This window comes from Dendropsophus ebraccatus, chromosome 11 (assembly GCF_027789765.1).
Source record: "Dendropsophus ebraccatus isolate aDenEbr1 chromosome 11, aDenEbr1.pat, whole genome shotgun sequence".
NCBI classification, from domain to species: Eukaryota; Metazoa; Chordata; class Amphibia; order Anura; family Hylidae; genus Dendropsophus; species Dendropsophus ebraccatus.
In genome coordinates this window covers 39,996,283-40,017,076 of record NC_091464.1, presented here as the reverse complement: position 1 = coordinate 40,017,076, position 20,794 = coordinate 39,996,283, and the positions used below count along the sequence as shown (strand labels likewise).

The 20,794-nt window shown below is 43.1% G+C and overlaps 1 protein-coding gene across 1 annotated transcript in view; it reads right to left on the bottom strand.

Moving 5' to 3' along the window:
* PHEX (phosphate regulating endopeptidase X-linked) overlaps positions 1 to 19,858 on the bottom strand; it is a 164,402-nt gene extending 144,544 nt beyond the window's left edge. The window contains exons 1-2 of the mRNA XM_069944443.1: positions 19,383 to 19,858; positions 2,842 to 2,907 (exon numbers count right to left, since the gene is read on the bottom strand). Coding sequence (XP_069800544.1) covers positions 2,842 to 2,907; positions 19,383 to 19,506 — 190 coding nt within the window. The 5' untranslated portion in view covers positions 19,507 to 19,858. The remainder of the gene's footprint in view (positions 1 to 2,841; positions 2,908 to 19,382) is intronic.
* Between the last annotated feature and the right edge of the window lie 936 nt (positions 19,859 to 20,794).

Here is a 20,794-nt window from a genome sequence, read left to right as displayed (position 1 = left end):
ACAAAATCACTTTGTTGGCTTGGCAATCTGCTTATCAGCCGGATGCCTTTGAAGTCCATGGTGCTCCGCCCCAGGTGCCTGGAAAAGCTGGATTGAGTCCAGGGAGACTTTTCCCAGCACTGGATTCAACTTTTTCGACTTTTTTGAGGAGCGGCATGGACTTCAAAAGCAGCCGGCTGATAAGCAGACTGCCGCTTTAACAAAGTGATTTGCTTCATTTGTACTGTAAATTCACTCATCTCTACTAATAGTAGCACTAATAACAGCACAATAAATTGTGATGCAATATATAGAAGCTACTTAGCATTTAAAGAAGAAATTAAAAGAGGCATATTAATCTTTTTTTGTATGCATGGGGAATGGCTCCCCCTTTTGGCTATGTTCACATACGTTGCAGTCACTGCAACTGACTGTCACTGACTGATTGAGACCCCCCAGCATGACTGTGTGCCAACAGGCGGGAGTAAGCCACTTACCTCCGTCTTGTCGTATCTTTAATCTGTTCATAGAGTCTGCTCTCAATTGCTACAAATTGACCCAGACATCCAGGCACCAATTACCTTGGTCATGAAGGGGTTAAAAATAATGACACGTTGTTGTAAAATAACGTCTGTTATCTGTCAGTAAATGATGGCCATCCAAGAACAACGGCTGTCATTTTGACAGTGTGGGAACATAGCCATAAGGTGATTTCATTTAGCTTTATGGAAAGCTGGATTCTTCCCACCCAGAGTTGTAGGATTTAATGGCCAGGTGAAGTGAGTTTAATGTTAGGGTCCCATTCAATCTGGGGCCAGCTCCTTGTGGTGGATAGGAAGTCACTGTTTGATCTATGTGAACAAAGTGCTTCACGTTTATCTATAGCAGTTTAAAGGGGATATCCAGAGAGCAAGAAAGGTACACTTCCTCCGTCTGCCAATCTGTGCAAGTAACTTCCGCAGACGAAGGGAGGGCGAGAGCGTGTTGCTGGCACTGCGGCTATTGCTGCAGCTATTGGCAGTGTCCTCAAGCAGCATTACAGTGGTATTCTGGTATAACATAATAATATTTAAATAAAACTAGATACATAACTTTCTAATAAAGTGTTATCACTAATAGTACTAGCTTCAGCATGGTTTTGGGTGATTCTTGACTGTTGATTGTAGGAAATTAAAAACAGCAGAACTACAAGATAAGTATTGTCTTCCCTCTCTACACAGATAATGCATCACCTTCTAAAATTACAGGATGCACTGCTTTCTCTAAGTTGTTCATCACAGACCTCCCACTATCCTAACTCCCCTCCCACAGCACTCCTGCCAGCTCCCAACCCAAATCTGTTGCAGAATATTTAACCACAGACTATTGTACAATCAGTGAGGTTACAGCACCTGCTGCTTCATTCGGCACAATCAGGCAGCATGTTGTAATCACACCTCACTTTGCCTAAGACTGTGCTCACACACAGGGATTCTGTTGCATTTTTTAGGCAAAATGGCCCTATTTTACAGCAAATGTTTCCCTTGCTTCCAACACAATTAGTTAACTGTAGTTACTCAGTTACTATCTTATCACAGAGTTACTGCTAGCCATAACCCGTCACAGATTTTCGAGTGTGCCATAATCTTCCATCCTGTGCCCCATGCACATTGTACTTGATAGTTGAATGGTTCCTATTAGTCAGGTATATCTTTTTTCTTTGCTTTAACTACACCATATTGTGCAGCGTAATTTATGTGATACTATACCACTTTGCCATGTTATAAAAATGTATGTTACTATTCTTTTTGATGTATGTTTTTCAATAAAAACAAGTTTAAAAAAAACAGTGAGGGTGGGGGTGGGGTGGGGATATAATAATGAAGTTATACTTACCTGTCCCAGTGCCTTTACAGCTGAGTGTTACCGCTCACTGCCATCCAACAATCTCCTGTATCTCTCTGTACTGTGACATTATGACATTGCTCAGAAAGGCCCGCTCAGGCAATCAGTGACTGAAGTGGGACACCTCTGCAGTCAATGACTGGTTGAGCTGGTAGTTCCTATGGGGTCATGACTACACAGAAACAGGGAGAAAACAGGAGTGCTGAGGATGTAAGTAAGTGGCGGTGGTGCTGCAGCTGTAGGGATGGGTAAGTATCACTTCATTATTATGTATCCACCATGCCCTGCCCTCACTGGTTTTTTACTATTGCCCGGAGTTTTCCTTTATTGCTACATAACTAACAGTAATTGCTGCCCATTATGTATCAACATAAATCTGCACATTAGGAAAATATCAGTCAAAACATAGGCTGGATTTGCCTGATCATTATGTACTCTCATATATCAATAACATCAATGCAAACAATATTTCAGCCCTATTTTTAAGTTTAAGGGTATGTTCACACTACGTAAATGTGGAGGAATTCCACAGCGGAGAGATCTCACCTGCCTCAGAGTCCCATAGTTTGTCTATAAGAGGGCCCGCACCTCTGCTCAAAGAATTGACATGTCAATTCTTTGCGCTGAGAACGGTTGGAGCGGAGGCACGCAAACTACGGGACACTGAGGCAGACAGGATTTCCTAGTGGAGAGATCCACCACTGAATTCCGCCACATTTACTGAGTGTGAACAAACCCTATGATTGTTTCATCCTTCCATATTAGTATATTTGCTATTTCAAACTGAAATTACATTGTTTCCAAACTGCTACCGGTGTCTGACATCTCCAGGGAAAGAAATGCAGTGTACAATATTCAGCAGTAAAAGTCCCTAGACAACACTTAGGTAATAAAGGAGAATTGTGAGCCTTGTATTCATATGACTTTCCTTGTAGCTTAAGGGATTATGTATTATTGTATCTGTCTGCTCAGTCTTACCAGCTTCGATGCATTCTGGAGTTAAACAATAGCGTTCCTTGCGGAAGGTAATAAGTCCTTGAGTGACTGTTATAAAAAAAAGAAGACAGATTTGCATTAGTTATGGCCGTGATGACATTTAGCAGAGTGCTGCATCCTGTAAAATACAAATACCTGCTTTGCGCACAGAACTGTAAAGTGAGAACATTCCCTTTTATGGTGATCACCATAGATACCGCAATCTGGTTCCCCGTTATTGCATACAGATGTTTCTCATGTTCTCTTCAACCGTTTCTTGGAGCTATCAATTTACATTGTGTTCTTTGTAATATAAATGTACTTTCTTGGCTGCTTAAATTGACTTTTATTGAACAAGTTTATACGGTTAAAACTTAGCAGCATATGGAATGGACTAACGTACGAAACGCGATTGCATGCAAATTTCACATATCAGATTCATAAAGAAAGCATGCGGGTCTATGATATAGTAGAATGCAGCTGGATTCTAGACTGATGTGGTATCGTGCAAGGACTTATAGCCACATTTGAACAGTTACATATAACGTGAATATCTATTATAATCCAATATTGTCTTTTTCATTTCCAAATAAGTCCAGCATCCTGTACGTGTCTGATTAATTTCTTATATCTTTATAAACACTGAAGCCCAATTTTTCTGATGCATTTAAGAGACTGATAAGGAAATATGTAATGGCACTGCTCGGGGGTGGGGGATCTGCTTTTGCTGATAAGGGGCACGTGCCTGGCAGTACAATGTAGGCACCATGACTGGCACTTTTATGAAAGGTCTTTGTGCATTTTGTACTCACTCTGTATTAATATGTCCGTATGTATGCTACTCCACCTCCCTGTGTCCATAAACCCAGACAATGCTACTATGCGTGGGGTAAAGCTATCACTTACCTGATTGTCTATCTACACTTGATTCATAGTGTTACAGTTACGGTTGACCTCCTGAACACAAAGCTGTGCACCAGTGTCTTGGAGCTATCAATTTACATTGTGTTCTTTTTACTGTAAACATACAGGCTTGACGTTTTTTTAATGGATTTTATTGCCCATAACATAAGGCGCAGATAAGTATACAAAACAAGACTAGATGCCGATTTCACATATTAGATTGACAGCTAAAACATTCAAGTCTATGATGATATATAGAATGCACCTGCATCCTACGCTGATTTAGATTTATGCACCATTACAACTGCATAAGTTAAAGTGAATGTTCAGGTGATTTAGGTTGCCATATCTGAGAGCAGTAGAGAAGAGCGAATCCAGAGAACACTCTGATTTATCTAAACTTAAACACTGGCTGAAGAGGTTGGATACAGCCCCCAGGAGTCCTGGAAAACATGGATACAACCTATCACTGTTTATGCTTGGTAATGGCCACACAAACGATACAGCGATCATTCTTGCATCCTGGCCATGCGCTTTATCATGCCTTGCAAAGGCAGTGCAAGTGAGCGTGGTTCTCGCTGATCCATACACAGACCCATATTGTCCCTTGTAAAAGCATAGTAAATCCTAAAGGGACTCCTAGAAGACACAGTGAGAATCCTACTTACTCTGCAAACATCTAGTGATTGACAGCTTTCCCTGTATACACAGGGAAAGCTGTCAGTCATCCTGCAAGATGGGGTAAGCAGGACTCTCACTGTCTTCTAGGATGTCTCTCCTAAAATGTACCACTCGTACATTTCTTTGTTTTTTTATATGAATAGACCGGATGCCAGCTCAGGGATGCCAATGGCGCAGTCCTTTTTTTTAACCGCTGCCCGGTTCCCGAGCATATTGCTGGTTTATTCCCAAGCACCAGCTCAGGTGCTTCGTGCCGGCGCCGTGCTCAGGTACTGCGTCACGGTTCAAAAAAAGGACTGCGCCACCGGCATCCCCGCGCCAGTCTATTCATATAGAAAACCACTAAATGATATACTAGTGGTACAATTGCTTCAACTTGCTCCAAATCATATAAATCTATATATCACAGAACTCAGATTTTCTTCCTCTATCTTAAGCTGGGCAGCATAAATAAACTGACATGTTCCCTTTAGAATCCACATCCCTTATACCAAACACCATATTGTGTTTTTTTCTAAATAAATCCACAATCCTGTATTTGATCCATTTCCCAATATACCCTTATAGAGCTTTAATTCCCACAGAGAGGTAAATAATACATTTCCATCTGCCGGCAGCTACTACTATGGAGGATATAGGCGTTTCCTACATACTGTATGTATATTGACCTCAATAATAACATAATGCAGTGCATTTACTGATCATATGTATTGTTGTTCAGCACTGAGCGTTGGCTTAGCCTGGCCTGCTAAAGAACTTTTAGCTGTAAATATCCATTTTGAAAGAAACACATATGAAATCCAGGAGGACTGGCACATAGTAAATATATCCCCCATATAGTGCAAACCATATTAAGCTCCCCAAAGAGCATTATATGTTTTTTTCATGACCTGCACTATAGTAATACTGTGTCGGTCTATGAAGCACATTTCCAGTTATATTGAAGCCAAGGAACATCATATTTATTCATCCCAGCACAGTAAAAGATCTGTCATCTAAGAAGGGTACAGCACTTGAATAGATTTTTCTCTACAGTCAATGGCAGAATGTATAATAAATGTCTGTTCCCACCACAGTATAAAAAAGAACCAGAATAAGTAACACATGACGGTGATATCACTTCTACCACACACAAACTAAATCAAAATCTCACGAGTTAACACTTCAGGAGCATACAATATCTGAAGAGGGTTTATAAGGACAAACTGAACATTTAAATAACTTAAAGTACAAGAACCAGCGATCAGCTGATGAACAAGAAATTACTTGTTTGTCAGCTGATCACTGGGTTCGGGTGGCCGTGAAAATTATCATTGGACAATGATGCAAATGAAAGGCCACACTAACAATTCAGCAGTCATTTATGTGATCCTGGCTCCACAACTTATTGAGTCATGTAAAAGGATCGTTAACGGGGTTATCAAGCGTTAGAAAGCCATGGCCACTTTCTTCCAGAGTCAGCGCCACTCTTGTCTCCAGTTCAGGTGTAGTTTGCAGTTAAGTTCCATTCACTTCAATGAAACTGAGGTGCAAAACCTGCACCCAAACTGGAGACAAGAGAGGGTCTGTCTCTGGAGGAAAGTGGGCATGTTTTTCTAAGGCTAGATAATCCCCTTAAAGAAATGCTGATCTTCTAGATTTGGGCTCATATCCCTGATGAGGGTTTTTGGTGACACTGAAACGTGTAGGAGCTTTGTGTCCCACAAGAGGATCCGTACCTCGCTGGAGTGACGCTACTCAGAACTGTAGGATTGTTTTCGGAAAAGTTTGGCTAGTGTTCGGTGTTACCGGCCGGAGCACCTACCTAGCCTGAAGCTACACCAAAAGACTTGCGGAACAGCAGGATGCTAACTAAATGAACTGACATTGAACTGCTACTGTGCCGAACATCTCAGGACACCACTGAACTAATCCAGGTACACAGCCTCGTATCATTTTAAGTCTTGGCGGTACAATATCAATGTGTGTTTTTGACAAGATCGAAATGGGACATGTGGAGGTCCACTGGAAATGTATATCGACTTGGGCCTTATGCAGCAGATGGTATTGCAGAGTATACTCTAGTAAAGTTTTCTGGTGGTATACTATAGCTTGTAATATTGCTGTTGTTATAGTTTTGTGCTGGGTGTATATGTATATAACCTGGTTTATACATACCACATATAAATTAGTCTTTATATAGCCCAGCCCTACAAAGTATGGCACACGTAGATGGTGTGGTCATCACATTACCCTGTTTGTTTTAAAGGCTTAAAGGCCTACGTATATGGCCAGATTACAGATCCATGCTATGGGCCCTTAGTGTTCCTCCAGTCATAAAGGTTTTTCTCATAGCATTGTTGCTTGGTCCCTATTATGGAGATAATTGCAGTATTCCTGGGGGAAATCAGAGGTTATCATTAAAAAAAACAACATGGCATTCAGCATTGTTTCCAAGGAGACACTATACAGAGGCATACTATAGAAAGGCCCAGAACTACAATCTAAAGCTGTTAGAAAAGATCAAGGAGACCAAAAGTCCTAATTTTTTTTTTTCAAAATCTCATAAATGGAGACAAAATCCGAAGACAGAATAAAAATGTGGCGCAGAGTTGCTGGAGCAAATGGGGCGAGGTAGTAATCCAATACTAATTCCCAATTGTAAATTTAATGGGCTTTAGATGAACTCACAAAACCTAACTATGGGTGTTGTGTTGAGCAGCATGCATTCCCATTCATGAAACTTGGCTGTCAATGAAAGGCCGAGGTTCTAATTAGTTAGGCCGGAACCATCAGTCATTCGGTTCTTTTATGTTCAGTGTAAAGCCTGGCTTCTCTGTTCATTGCACATTCAATTTCATCATATCAATGATGTGATAATAAATCTCCTGATGTTAAGAGAACAACCTGGCAAAGGAAGAAAGCCAATTACCTCACAATAACTAACTATTCTATTTTTATTGGTGCCACAAGCAAGAGAAAGATCAAACCAATGTCCTTTGAAAAATGAAGTCATGTCTTACCAAGTGGTCATGCCAGCAGTACATGACCACTGAAACCTCCAATTGGCTGCAGCGGTCAGGTGCTTTAACAGCATGCCATTACTGCCAGTCAATAAACCAGCGTTTCCCAACCGGGGTGCCGCGGCACACTGGTGTGCCGGGAGAACCCGCCAGGGGTGCCGCGGGATCCCGGTGGGAAATGTGCGCTGTCACTTTAAGCATCCCGAGAAGCTGCGGCCGCGCAGCTTCTCGGGATGCACAGATCACTTTGATGTTCCGCCCGCACTATGAGCAGGCGGAACATTAAAGTGAGCATAATGTGTCAGAATCCTGCTCCTACATTCACTCCCATAGGCTGTCGGCACTTCATACCAGCAGCCTATGGGAGGCCGGGACGTGACCTCTCCGGCAGGCGTGATGTGACGTCATCACGCCTGCCGGACGTCCCGTCCCCGTGGCTCGCAAGATGGAGACAGAAAAGGAGGAGGAGAGCTTCTGCCTGCAGCCACAGTGCGGATTAGGTGAGTAGGATGTTTGTTTTTTTTAGGGGCAGAGCAGGGGGCATTATTAGTTCATGGGGGGCACCTCTGGGGGCATTATTAGTTCATAGGGGGCACCTCTGGGGGCATTATTAGTATATGGGGGCACCTCTGGGGGCATTATTAGTTCATAGGGGGCACCTCTGGGGGCATTATTAGCTCATGGGGGCACCTCTGGGGGCATTATTAGCTCATGGGGGCACCTCTGGGGGCATTATTAGTTCATGGGGGCACCTCTGGGGGCATTATTAGTTCATAAGGGCCACCTCTGGGGGCATTATTAGTATATGGGGGCACCTCTGGGGGCATTATTATTTCATGGGGGCACAGCATGGGGCATTATTAGTTCATGGGGGCACCGCTGGGGGCATTATTAGCTCATGGGGGCACAGCAGGGGATCCTACATACAGGGGGCATCCAACATTCCTACTTGCTTTACTGCACATAACACCAAACAGCGCAGTTACTATGGGAGCCTACAGGGGGGAGAAAGGAAAGGAAGTTGCTAGAAATGTGCGGAGCCTAAACTGTTTGTCTCGCAGGTTCTGAAGAGATAAAACTTATCTGGAAGGAATTATCATGGAGGACTGGACTGGATGGAGAGGAAAAGGGAAAGTGACGCCTCAGATCAAAGAAGACGTCACCTGTGAGTCACTGTATGACGGTTTTCTTATTTTGTAGAACATTATTTATTAGGGGTGCCCCGAGGAAAAAATTTTTTCCAAGGGGTGCCCCGAGGTGGAAAAGGTTGGGAAGCACTGCAATAAACTATAGAGACTGTCAGGAGACCACAGAAGCATGGGGCCGGCCCACCCCCAGTGGGAGGAAACCCCTGCCCCTTTAGGCCCCATTCACACGTCCGTGTCAGTTTTTACTGTCAGGAAATCCTGATCAGGAGACCTCAAATGTCATCAGGATAGTATCAGGATTTCCTGACAGTAATCCGTTTTTACCATCAGGAAATCATCAGGAAAAACCTTCAGGATTTCCTGATGAGTAAAAAAAAAGTGTTTCCAACAGGGGCATGATGAGAGTTGTACTTCTGCAACCTAGATGGCCACAGGCTGCAGAAGTACAACTCCCATCATGACCTGTCAACAGGGACATGATGAGAGTTGTACTCCTGCAACCTGGATGGCCACAGGCTGCAGAAGTACAACTCCCATCATGGCCTGTTAGCAGGACATGTTGGGAGTTTTAGTATTGGGGGGGAGAGGGCTGTGTATCTCACCTGTCGGCGGCGGAAGAACAGCGGCGGCAGCTGGTGGGAGTCCCGGGCGGGCGGGTGCAAGCTGCTGCGGACTCGGAGAGGGAGGGGAACAGAGGTCGGGGTGGCGGCGGGGTGATGCGATGCGACGCGGTCATCGGGCGGCGGCGGCGGGATGATGCAATGCGGCGGGGTCATCGGCGGGGTGATGTCATGCGGCGGCGGGGTCATCGGGCGGCAGCGGCGGGGTGATGCGATACGGCGGCGGGGCGATGCGGCGCGGCAGGGTAATGCGATGCGGGGTCAGCGGGCGGCGGGGTGATGCGATGCGGGGTCAGCGGGCGGCGGGGTGATGCGATGCGGGGTCAGCGGGCGGCGGCGTGATGCGATACGGCGCGGGGTCATCGGGCGGCGGGGTGATGCGATGCGGCGCTGCGGGGTCACCGGGCGGCGGCAGCTGATGTCCGGGTGCAGGGAACCCTTGGGTGGTGGCGGCGCGGCGTTCGGGCAGCGGGGGTGCCGGCGGGCTGTCAACCATCCGGAATCACGGGCACTTTCCTGATGTACATCAGGAAAGTGCCCGTGATTCCGGCGCCCCCATAGCCTTCTATGGGGGCGTACGGAACGGAATTCCGGACAAAAATAGGACATGTCCTATTTTTTCCGGATATATTTTCCGGAACGGACACCCTTCCGGAAAAATCCGGAAGGGTGTCCGTGACCAATTAAAGTCTATGGGTCCGGAAATCCGTCCGGATTTCCTGATAGGAAATCCGGATGGTTTTTCCGGACGTGTGAAGGGGGCCTTATGATGTGGCTCCATGTATTCTAGTGGAGCCGCGTCATGGAATGCTTCACCCCCGGCCCTGTAATCATGAATAGAACGGTGCTGTACACAGGAACTAGGCTGCTGTTCTAAAAAAGGACCACAGCACTGTTAAATTCATGAGTAAATTTATAGAGAATGTAACTGATGGTACATCCTCTTTAAAGAAGCACTGTAGGTTTTTCCCATTTAATGCTTACTTACCTGCAGCATCATATATTTCATCCCAGCTCATGTGTTTTAATACATATCATTCAGTCTCACAACCAATAAATGACATGCTCTTATATGTAGACAGCATGTCAGTCTGCCCTGGGTGGATGATTTCCTGTGAACTACAGGGTTACATCTATCAAATTACTTCTGGCAGCTCTCAGACCCCTGTACTCTCTCTCCAGCTCTGCTCTCCTTGTTTGGCCATGTTCACATGGTGTAAGATACCGGTCACGGAGCGGCCGGTCTCTGCAGAGATCATCCCGGCCGGTACTGCAGTACTGGGCGGACGATTTTTATAGCCGTAGAGTTCTAATGTGGGCTCATCAGCGTGCGCGCATCAGCACTCCCCATAGCACCCTATGACGCAAGCAGCCGGAGCCGCTCGCTTCATAGTGTGCACTGACATAGTTTTTCTACAGCCGCTATTCAATGAATAGAGGCTGCAGAAAACTGACATGTCAGTTGTTTGCGGCGCCGTGAGGTGTCCAGGCCAGATCATATACTATGTGTATACGCTCCGGCCAGGATCCTATAGACATCCGGCCAACGTATTTTTTTGTATTTACTACGGCCGTTGTTGCAATCGGCAACAACGGCCGTGAAAATATACGAAAAAATACGTTGTGTGAACATAGCTTTTACCTCTATGTGTGCAGTGTCCCAATTGGAGTGTCCACTGCTATTGTGGCAGCACATATAGGTCAGTACAATGTGTTGTAGGCTCTGGCGCTGAAGCCCATAGAATGCTGCTACCATCACCAGGTGTCTGTGATTTGCACATTATGTCTGCATGGGTGAAGGTAAACAACAAAAGGGTTAACTGATGTATCTATTGATTATATGACTCATGCCACTGTCTGCTGGTTCTTTGCCTTGCCCAATCCCTGAGCTAGCTACCTCAGAGGTTATTGACCCATCACCAGGGGTTGTCTGGTCCCCTTGTCCAATTAGATTCCCCCCTTCCCTGAACAGTCATATATATGGTGGGGTGGGGCTAGTTGGAAGCATTTTTCAGTAGTGATTATTGATTATTACAGATTCAGTCAGTGTATGCTGAGAGATTCTTTCAGTTCTTCTGTTGTTGGACTATTCCTTATTCTTTATGACCAGGGACACCCTAGCTATGTCCGGCTACAGCACCTTAAGGAGAGACTTTGGTGAAAACCAAGACTAAACCTATTCACATTGAGATGTTGTATATTCTACCTCTGAAGGCTACACAAGTATATTGAGGTATCATACAAGCCATTAGTTAAGCTAAATGCAAAGGCCGAGTCTCTACTGCCAACACGCTAGGTTCCTAAGGGGTACCCCCAACGGCTAGCTTTCCCACTAGGTGGGCCTGTAATCTCTTATCTTGTGTCACTCAATGCCCACAGGAGCGCTCAGGTGGATGTTAATTCCTGGGGATACAGGACTCTTTTCTAGTGGCCTCAGTTGAGTGCCTTGTGTCTGAATAGGTCTTCCTGGTCTGTAACTTCCCAAAACTACAACTGCCAGATCTATGATTAAGGACCACCTGGCCAGAAACGAGTAAAATCGTGCATTTGTTCATGTCCTTGCTTGTGACTTTTTGTATCATGGGATTTTAAAGCACTGGAATAAAATACAGAATGTTTATTTCAGGACAAGCCGACCTTCTTTTTTCTTTTTTTGTTCATACTATTTTGAGGACTGGGATAACCTCTGGTTGTGCACTCACTAGGTGAGCTGGATGGACTGTTTCTTGTGTACAACTACTACAAGTCAAGGCTATTCCAAGTTATTTTTCTCAAAGTCTAATCTACTCCAAGTGTCCATAGTATACAGAGACTGTTAACTCTTATATATAGGTACATATATACCTGTACTTCACTACAAAGTTGTCTTCAGTAAAGGCTTTAACTGTGTTGTGTATGTGCCTGGGACTCAGTGTTTACTGCGACACCAGTACTACACAATTTCTTCTACAAAAAGCCATGTGTCAATGTTTGCAGGAGTGGGCAATCATACCACCCTTGGCCACCATGACAAGTGCCTTGCTTGGTACTACAACAACCAGGCCAGCCACATAATACCTGCCCCCCTGGGTCACTGCATGTGCCTTCTAGGTGTAATCTAAACAGGCTGAAGACCACTAGGAGACCAGGAGTGCAGTGATAAAGTAGGTCCGGACAGTAATTAGCTGCAGTTATACATCTCCTCAGATCACATTGCCTTTCTCTTCTGTGTGCAAATTCTCTGGTGTTTCCTATGGCATAGGGCATGACACTGCTCTCCCCTGTTATCTTTGTTGTTAAAGGGTACCTGTCACACCGGCTGCTGGGGTGAAGCCCATCCGACCCCCCGGTTGAGCCCCTTTTACTTATCCCCCTCTTGAAGTCCCGGTCCTGTACCCCTCCCCGCAAACGAGAAATCCCCATCGGAAGCCATGTGCGCGCTCACCAGAGATGAGTCTGGTGAGATGGGCGTCGGACTCATCTCTGGTGAGTGCGCGCACGGCTTCTGACTGGGATTTCTCGTGGAGGGACGCAGTCCGGGACCGGGACTTTGAGGAAGGGGTAAGTATAAGGGGCTCCACCGGGGGGGGGGGGGGGTCGGGTGGACTTCACCCCGGCAGCCGGAGTGACAGGTCTCCTTTAATGCTAACGAGAAGAAAGGAGACAGACTCAATATGCATTATATAAAATACTCTATAGTACCAGTAAGTGAACAGAAGTACTATGTCACCGATCTATAACTTGCTGCACTCTGGGTTTAGAGCAGAGCATATTTAGTGGTAAGACTACTCCACTTTGCCACTGCAAACCCAGAGGCATCTTGGGAAACATAGGCTCTATTAAGAGAGCCATATGCATGGGGTAATAGGAATCAAGATGGGAGACTATTTGGAAAACAGAAAATTAATAAGTTTCAGTATGTCAATTTTTAAGTTACACAATAGCCAAAATATTCATACAGATGGTGCAGACCTTTTAGATGTTCTTAGTAGTTTCCCATATGCCTTCAGGTAACCAACTGCACTGTCTGAATTCACAGTAAGTCATTCCAGTTCTATTCAGTAACAAACTCAGCTCTACTACTTCTGGATATCCCGTGGCCCCGTCAGAATGTATACGTTTCTGTAATTAATCTCATGAGAAGAATGAGCGGTGGAGGAATAAAAGGCATTTCGCAGTGTAATGTAATTGTGGTCGGTAATGTGGTTCTGTTGTCTTCTACTGTGTGAACTTCGGCCTGGCACAGATTCTGCAGAGCCATGCAGAAAGCTCTTGTCATGTGTGGTGCGTTTGATGTGATTTCTGAAGAGCACTTCCTGTCACAAAGCCCGATTATCTGCTACATTACTTCAGATAGGGTCAGTCACGCCTCAGGAGACTGAAAAAATATTTTGACAGGCATAGAATGTGCCACAATAAGGGTCATTCATCAAAGATTCCTGCATGCAAAGCTAGGTCAGAAACCTGAGGCACAGGGAGAGCTCTAGAGTTACCGCCAGGTACCTGTCTGCTTCAGCTACAGCCTAGTATTGACTGGGACGAGATTCAATACTTGCTGCGAAGATTTATACAGCTGAAAATATTGACTTGCATAGTAAAGAAGCATAATACATTGCTGACTAACATGAGTAGCTCGGCCATATTGTATTCATAGCTGTGACATACATAGGTGACACATTAACTGTAAAAAGCTTCTGACATATAGAATCTATATAAAACTTTTAAATCACAGGTGTCAATTCCCATCATGTATGGACAGCAAACGCCAAAGCATTAGATGTCCAGGCATGATGGGAATTGTAGTTTTGCAACAACTGGAGGGCTGAGAGTTTGACCCCCCTGCTTTATATAATAGGGAACTTTAGGACACTGTCCTTTTTATGATCATACAAATCAGAGTGTTAGGCTTCATCCTCACGTTCAGTAGTTTTTCCCGAAACATTTGTGCGTAATGCATCCATGGCATCCCTAATCCATATTTTTTGCGGATCAGCAAAAATGGGGAAGGTGATAGTTGAGGTGATAAGTTGGAATGGTTTAAATTGATTACTCATCTAAACTTTTTACAAATTTGCGGAAGTTTCTTCCATAAAAATTACTAACACTCCCATAAACTTCAATGGGACAATTTGTGCCGCAGTTACAGTCTGTACTAGGGCTTGTCAGTAATTTTTGAAGATTATGGCTCTATAAAACTATGGACAATGTAAACAACCCGATTAAAATTAATGGGCCCTAAATTGTAACTGCGGATCCGCAATAACAGACAAACGTATGGAACATGCGACTGTAGCCTTAAAGGGTACATCTCATTTGAGTGAGCAGTAGGATCCCAGCACAAAATCCCAGTACTCCGTCACTAAAGAGAGTAGTATACATAAAGCATTTATGTACAGTATATCGCCTGATTCTTTTAGGATCTTTCGCACTACTTATACCTTGTACACATATGATAAGCACTTCATTCCTACACATAGGACACATGAGGCAAATGCCTTACTCACATAGCACACATGGCCTTTACATCAAACCCCATCCTTTTCCATATCCTAAATACTATCTGTGAAAGTCCAGACAAACCCCACTGTGACAGAAAAAGCTGGGAAATGTACAGGAGAACAAATCTCTTACATGCCTGTGGACAATGTGTTGTCCGTCCTTTCTATGGTGGAGGCCAAGACTCTTCCTGTTTTTGCCACCATGTTACCTTAATAAAAGATGTGAGTATGTAATTTCCCACTGGGATCATTTTGAGGTCTGTAGTTGAATGTCATCTAGCTAGTGGCTTGTACATGTTTTGTTTGCTATTTATATGGTTTTGGACAAATTTTTCCCGTATTTTATACTGTGACGTTATTTCTACCAGGTATAGCTGGAAACAGAAGGGGTTAACAAACACCCAAATATACTGAAACAAGAACATTGTGAACAAAGTATATAAAAAGTGGTATAAAACTTTTTTTGTTGCTTTTTGTAAACTTATCCCATTTATTGAGTAGCTAGAAATATTGATACTACAGTCATAGGCTTTGTTCACAGTTTCTGTGTTTTTAACCCACTCCTGGGTTTTGTTTGAAAAATGACTGAGGAAAATACTACTTTAAGCATAGCCTTAGGCTGTTCTTTTTGGAAGGCTGTCATTTTGAAGCAAAAATACAGCCGTATTATGAAATTACAGCCGTAATTTGCATAACATGGCTACATTTTTGTCTCACAGTGACAACTGTCAAAAAAGGTGGCTGTGAAATGTCTCAAAACAGATGTTGTGTGACAATAGCCTAACAAAACACTAAGCCCAGCTGACCCCCCGGTGGAGACCCTTATACTTACCCCGTGCACGAAGTCCCGCTCCTGGACCCGCTCCAGTTGGCGAGATATCGCCGTTGGAAGTCCAGCGCGCTCCAACACTCATAGAGAATGAAAGGAGCCGTCATTCTCTATGAGCTTCGGACTCATCTCTGATGAACGCGCGCTGGGCTTCCGGCGGCGATATTTCGGCAACTGGAGCGGGTCCAGGAGCGGGACTTCGGGCACGGGGTAAGTATAAGAGTCTCCACCGGGGGGTTGGCCGAGCTCTGCCCCGGCACGGGGGGTGACAGGTTCCCTTTAATCAGTCATTTTTAGAGATAAGCGAACCTGGAGCATGCTCGAGTCGATCCCAACCCAAACTTTCGGCATTTGATTAGCGGTGGCTGCTGAACTTGGATAAAGCCCTAAGGCTATGTGGAAATCATGGATATAGTCATTGGCTGTATCCATGTTTTCCAGACAGCCTTAGAGCTTTATCCAAGTTCAGCAGCCACAGCTAATCAAATACCGAAAGTTCGGGTTCGGATCGACTCGAACCCGAACCCGTTTGGCTCATCTCTAGTTATTTTATATATGCTACATATAGTATTTCTAGCCAGAATATCAGACTCCTCACTGGCATTCATGACATTAGAGAATTCGGCCTCCTTCACACAAGCCTAAGTAGTTTGCAGACTGAAATATGCTGATCCGTAGTCCACATTTATCTTTCCTGAGCTGAACAAAAAAACAACCCTATTGTATTTGTGTTTGCAGATCCCCAAAAAAAGAAAAAAAGAGAGAAAAAATGTAAAAAAGAAAAGTGTGCTTAAATAAAAAAGAAATGCTTGAAATGATGTGACAACCCAGGGGTCGCCAGGGAACTGATCTGCAAATACAGACAGCATATGAGCACATGCAATCTGTATGCCGTCTAAATTTGTCACAGAGGACCTTTCTCTAAACCCAACACGTCCACTCTTATCACCATTGTAATATATTGCTATTATTACAAAATATAACAGTAAGGTTTGATAGGGTATTTTTTAAACAGATTTTTAGATATAGACAATATAGTGGTAAATAGATGGCTTTAAACTCAACCCCAAAATGAGTGTATTTTATTTGACCTTAGGGGCCCATTATAGTGTCAGAGCTGGAGGCACTGGAGGATGCACTGGTACTCTGCTGGGCTCTGATAACTAAGATGAGAACTAGAAGGACTAAGGGACTAAAACATAGTTTGGAGATTTTTACATCTAAGTGTTTGTCAAGGATCAAAGCCTTTTTACTTTCAATCAGACCTACATGGCAATAAAGTGCTAAGTAACTATCTCTTTCCAAATCCTGGACTAAGCACCCCATCACATCTAATATCCCTCGTATGACAACTGTAACATTGTAATCACTTTTACTTCTTGCTTATAATTTTTGGCTAGTATCATTGGATTTGGTTTTGTAATATGTCTTATATTTTGACAGCTTGTACTTTCAACCCTTTCAATTAGCCAAGTAAAAGGAACCACTTTAACTACAGCCTTCTCGAAGCATGAAAGTTAGGGGAATAGGTTGTAACTAGAGATGAGTGAACCTTGAGCATGCTCGAGTCGATATGAACCCAAACTTTCGGCATTTGATTAGCGGTGGCTGCTGAAGTTGGATAAAGCCCTAAAGCTATGTGGAAAACATGGATATAGTCATTGGCTTAGAGCAGTCTTAGTGCTTTATCCAAGTTCAGCAGCCCCAGCTAATCAAATGCCGATCGTTTGGGTTCGGATCGACTCAAACCCGAACCCGGTTCTCTCATCTCTAGTTGTAACCTTGCAGATGTGCCACAAATCTTTAAAACACGGTTAGGGAACATTGGCTCTCCAGCTGTTGCAAAACTACAACTCCCATCATGCCTGGACAGCCGAAGCTTTATCTTTGGCTGTCCAGGCATTATAGGAGTTGTAATTTTCCAACAGCTGGAGAGCCAATGTTCCCTAACCCTGCTATAAATGATGTCTTAGAAATACTTAGAACAGAGGGTACTGAGCTAGAACACTCAGCATCACTACTACCTGCCATCTAGCACCACTGTAACACAGCACCTCAAGCTACACTATAAAGTGCCTATAAAAGTAACAAGAATTGTTAAAAAAAAAAAAAAAAAATCTGTAACAAGTCAGTCCCTCAATGTTTAGAGGGAAAGAAGGTTGTTACACCAACATAGAAAGGGATTCTTTACCATAAGAGCAGTGAAACTATGGAACGCTCTGTCAAACTCATTAAAAGTTCAAAAGGGTCCTGGATGCATTTCTGGAGCGTGAACATCTTACAGGTTATAGTAACTAGAGTCTGTGCTAGATTCTGTCAATGATTGATGTATTCTGTCAGATTTGGCATCAGGAAGGATTGTTTTCCCCTAAGGTAAGGGAATTGGCTTATACTATGGGTTTTTTTTTGCCTTGCTTTGGATCAACATTGCAGTAGTAGAAAGTTCCTTGCCCACAATGTTTTTTTGATCATGGTTTTTTTTCCCCTCAAGTGTCATTTTTGGGGTCAGTGAACATTTTTATAAAAATGCAGCATGCTTTAGCTATGGCTTTTTGTTCACCACATTCTTCAACGGGAATTATTTAAAGGGAATCTTTTAGCTGTAATTCACGTTCCAAACTGCTGATACTGTTATATGGCTGTTAGATCAAGGAGACACGTGGTACCTTTCATATATCCATCTGTGTTTCCAGGATATCGGGAAATGCTCTGGTATAAAGAGTAATGTCGAGCGGACTTGCCGAACTGTTCCGGTTCGGCAAATACAAAACTACATTTCATGATTTTTTTTTTAAGGATCCCAAAAAAGTGATAATCTTGTTACAAAAAGTTATGTACATTTTTCTATTTCTTCCCGTTAATGTCAATGAACCAACAATTCATAAAAAATTATCACAATTGCAAAATATTTTCTCTGTAGCTTCTTTGACCTCAGTATCTAAATAGGAATGAATGATGTACATCTTTTGGATGTTAAGGAGTTAGATTTCAATAGAATAGATGCAGACTGATGCAACTAGGCATTATAGTATCAATTTACAGCAGAATAAACTAAACTGGATTCCCTATCTAATCCCTGATCTAAATACAAACATAGAAGATTGTCGGCAGAAAAAGACCAACTGGTCCATCTAGTCTGCCCTTATATTGTTTTCTTTACTATTATCTTAGGGTAGATATATGTTTATCCTAGGCAGGTTTACATTTATTTAAAGTAGATTACCCAACCAACACTGCTGGAAGTGTGTTCCCAGCATCTACTACTCTTTCAGTAAAGTGGAGCATATGGTATTTACTAGTGATGAGCGCAACTGGAGCATGCTAGAGTCCAATCATTCAGCATTTGAATACCGGTGGCTGAAAAAGTTGGAAGCCAAAAGACTGAACCTGAGCATGCCCGAGTTGTGCCAATATCAAGTCAACACACAACTCGCATTGTGATGCCCTAACCCTAATCGTCTAATAATTCCAGGCTTATCACAGCATCTGTTACCCAGTTAGATCAGGTAGACCATATATTAATAACAGTAGTATCATATACATATCAACAAGCTTTACACTCTTTAGACTCGCCTATAGTCCTCCTAGCCAATAGGCAGAGACTTTTTTTTATAGTGAGGATATACTGTGCATGAATTACATTCATTTGATATGGTGGTGTGAATTTCATGGTGCGGATTTGATGCTGAGGATTTAACCAACATAAATACATAGGTGAATTTTGAAGCATCAAATGTGCAGTAGATTAAGTATGTGTGAACATACTGTATACTATCCTGTGATAGATAGATAGATAGATAGATAGATAGATAGATAGATAGACAGATCCTTAACAATTCAGACATTCCAATGTAATTCATTCTTTAGCTGTGAGAATCACTTACCTAGCAGCAGCAGTAAAGCAAGGATTCCTGTAATACATATGAAGATGACCAGGGCTATTTTGATTGTTCTACTTGCAGGACTTTGGTTGGCTGACTTTGATGTGCCCATGTCTTCTCTTTCCATAAACTCAGAGAAGAGAAATGCCAGAGGACAAATTTCCTTCTCTCTTTAATGTTCCTCTTGAGGGAACTTAATCAAAAGCCCATGTTCTAAACCAGCTTCCTGCCCTTACTTCTTCTTCATAGAAGAATACACATCTTTACAAGTTTTTAGTCATCATACTCTGTCTCTCCTCCTTCTATAGAGGGGTGGGGGAAATGGAGCACAATAAAAAAACAAGGGCTTTCCCTATCCCTCCTCTTCTTGAAAAAAGAAAAAAAAAAAACTACACACAGCTCACCGGCTGGGACTTGCCAAAATGAATGGTGACTTTTCATATTCACAAAACTTCTGTGGTCTGTAAAGTATGCCGCAGCGCTGGGCTGTCATGTGAGCTGCAGATTATGTACATATTGCTAGCTGGATGCTTGGAAGAAATGCAAAGGGAGTGTATATTTTGTGTCATACACAACTTGTAACATTGTGTTCAATTAGAGTTCATAAACTTCAGACCTAGTACGGTTAATCTTTTTCTTATCTCCAGTTGTTAAACTTCCAGAGTTCAGCTTGCCAAAATATGACACCATCTATCCTTATGCTGCACTCCTCATGGCTTTGTAGAAACACGAAAAAAAAAAAGTTTTAATTAGTTGGATGTTATATTTTACTTTGGAATGTGTAGAGATTGTATTATGTCTAGAAGACAAAGAGACAGATAGATGGATAGGAGATAGATAGGAGATAGATAGATAGATAGATAGATAGATAGATAGATAGATAGATAGATAGATAGGAGATAGATAGATAGATAAGAGATAGATAGGAGATAGATAGATAGATAGATAGATAGATAGATAGATAGGAGATAGATAGATAGATAGATAGATAGATAGATAGGAGATAGATAGATAGGAGATAGATAGATAGATAGATAGATAGATAGATAGATAGATAGATAGATAGATAGATCACACTAGAGAATGGATTTATCTTTGCATAAGGCATCAGCTTGTTTCCATATAAAGTAGTAACTGCAAGGTAAACAAGTTAATCACCATTTGACTCTGAAACCCTGTAGTCACTATTGTGTTAGACACATTGGCTAGTAGAGCATTAAGACCCTATTACACCCCTAGATATTTGACAGAAATGGGCACCGACCTGTCAGGCTGGCACTTGCTTCTTCTTCTTCCTCGTTCCCCGCTCTCTGCACTGTGCTATTACACGCACAGACAGCGAGCGATAAGCTGAAGACCATCGCTGATCTTTGAACATGATGGAAGACCGCCTCGTGCATGTCAGCTAATCATTC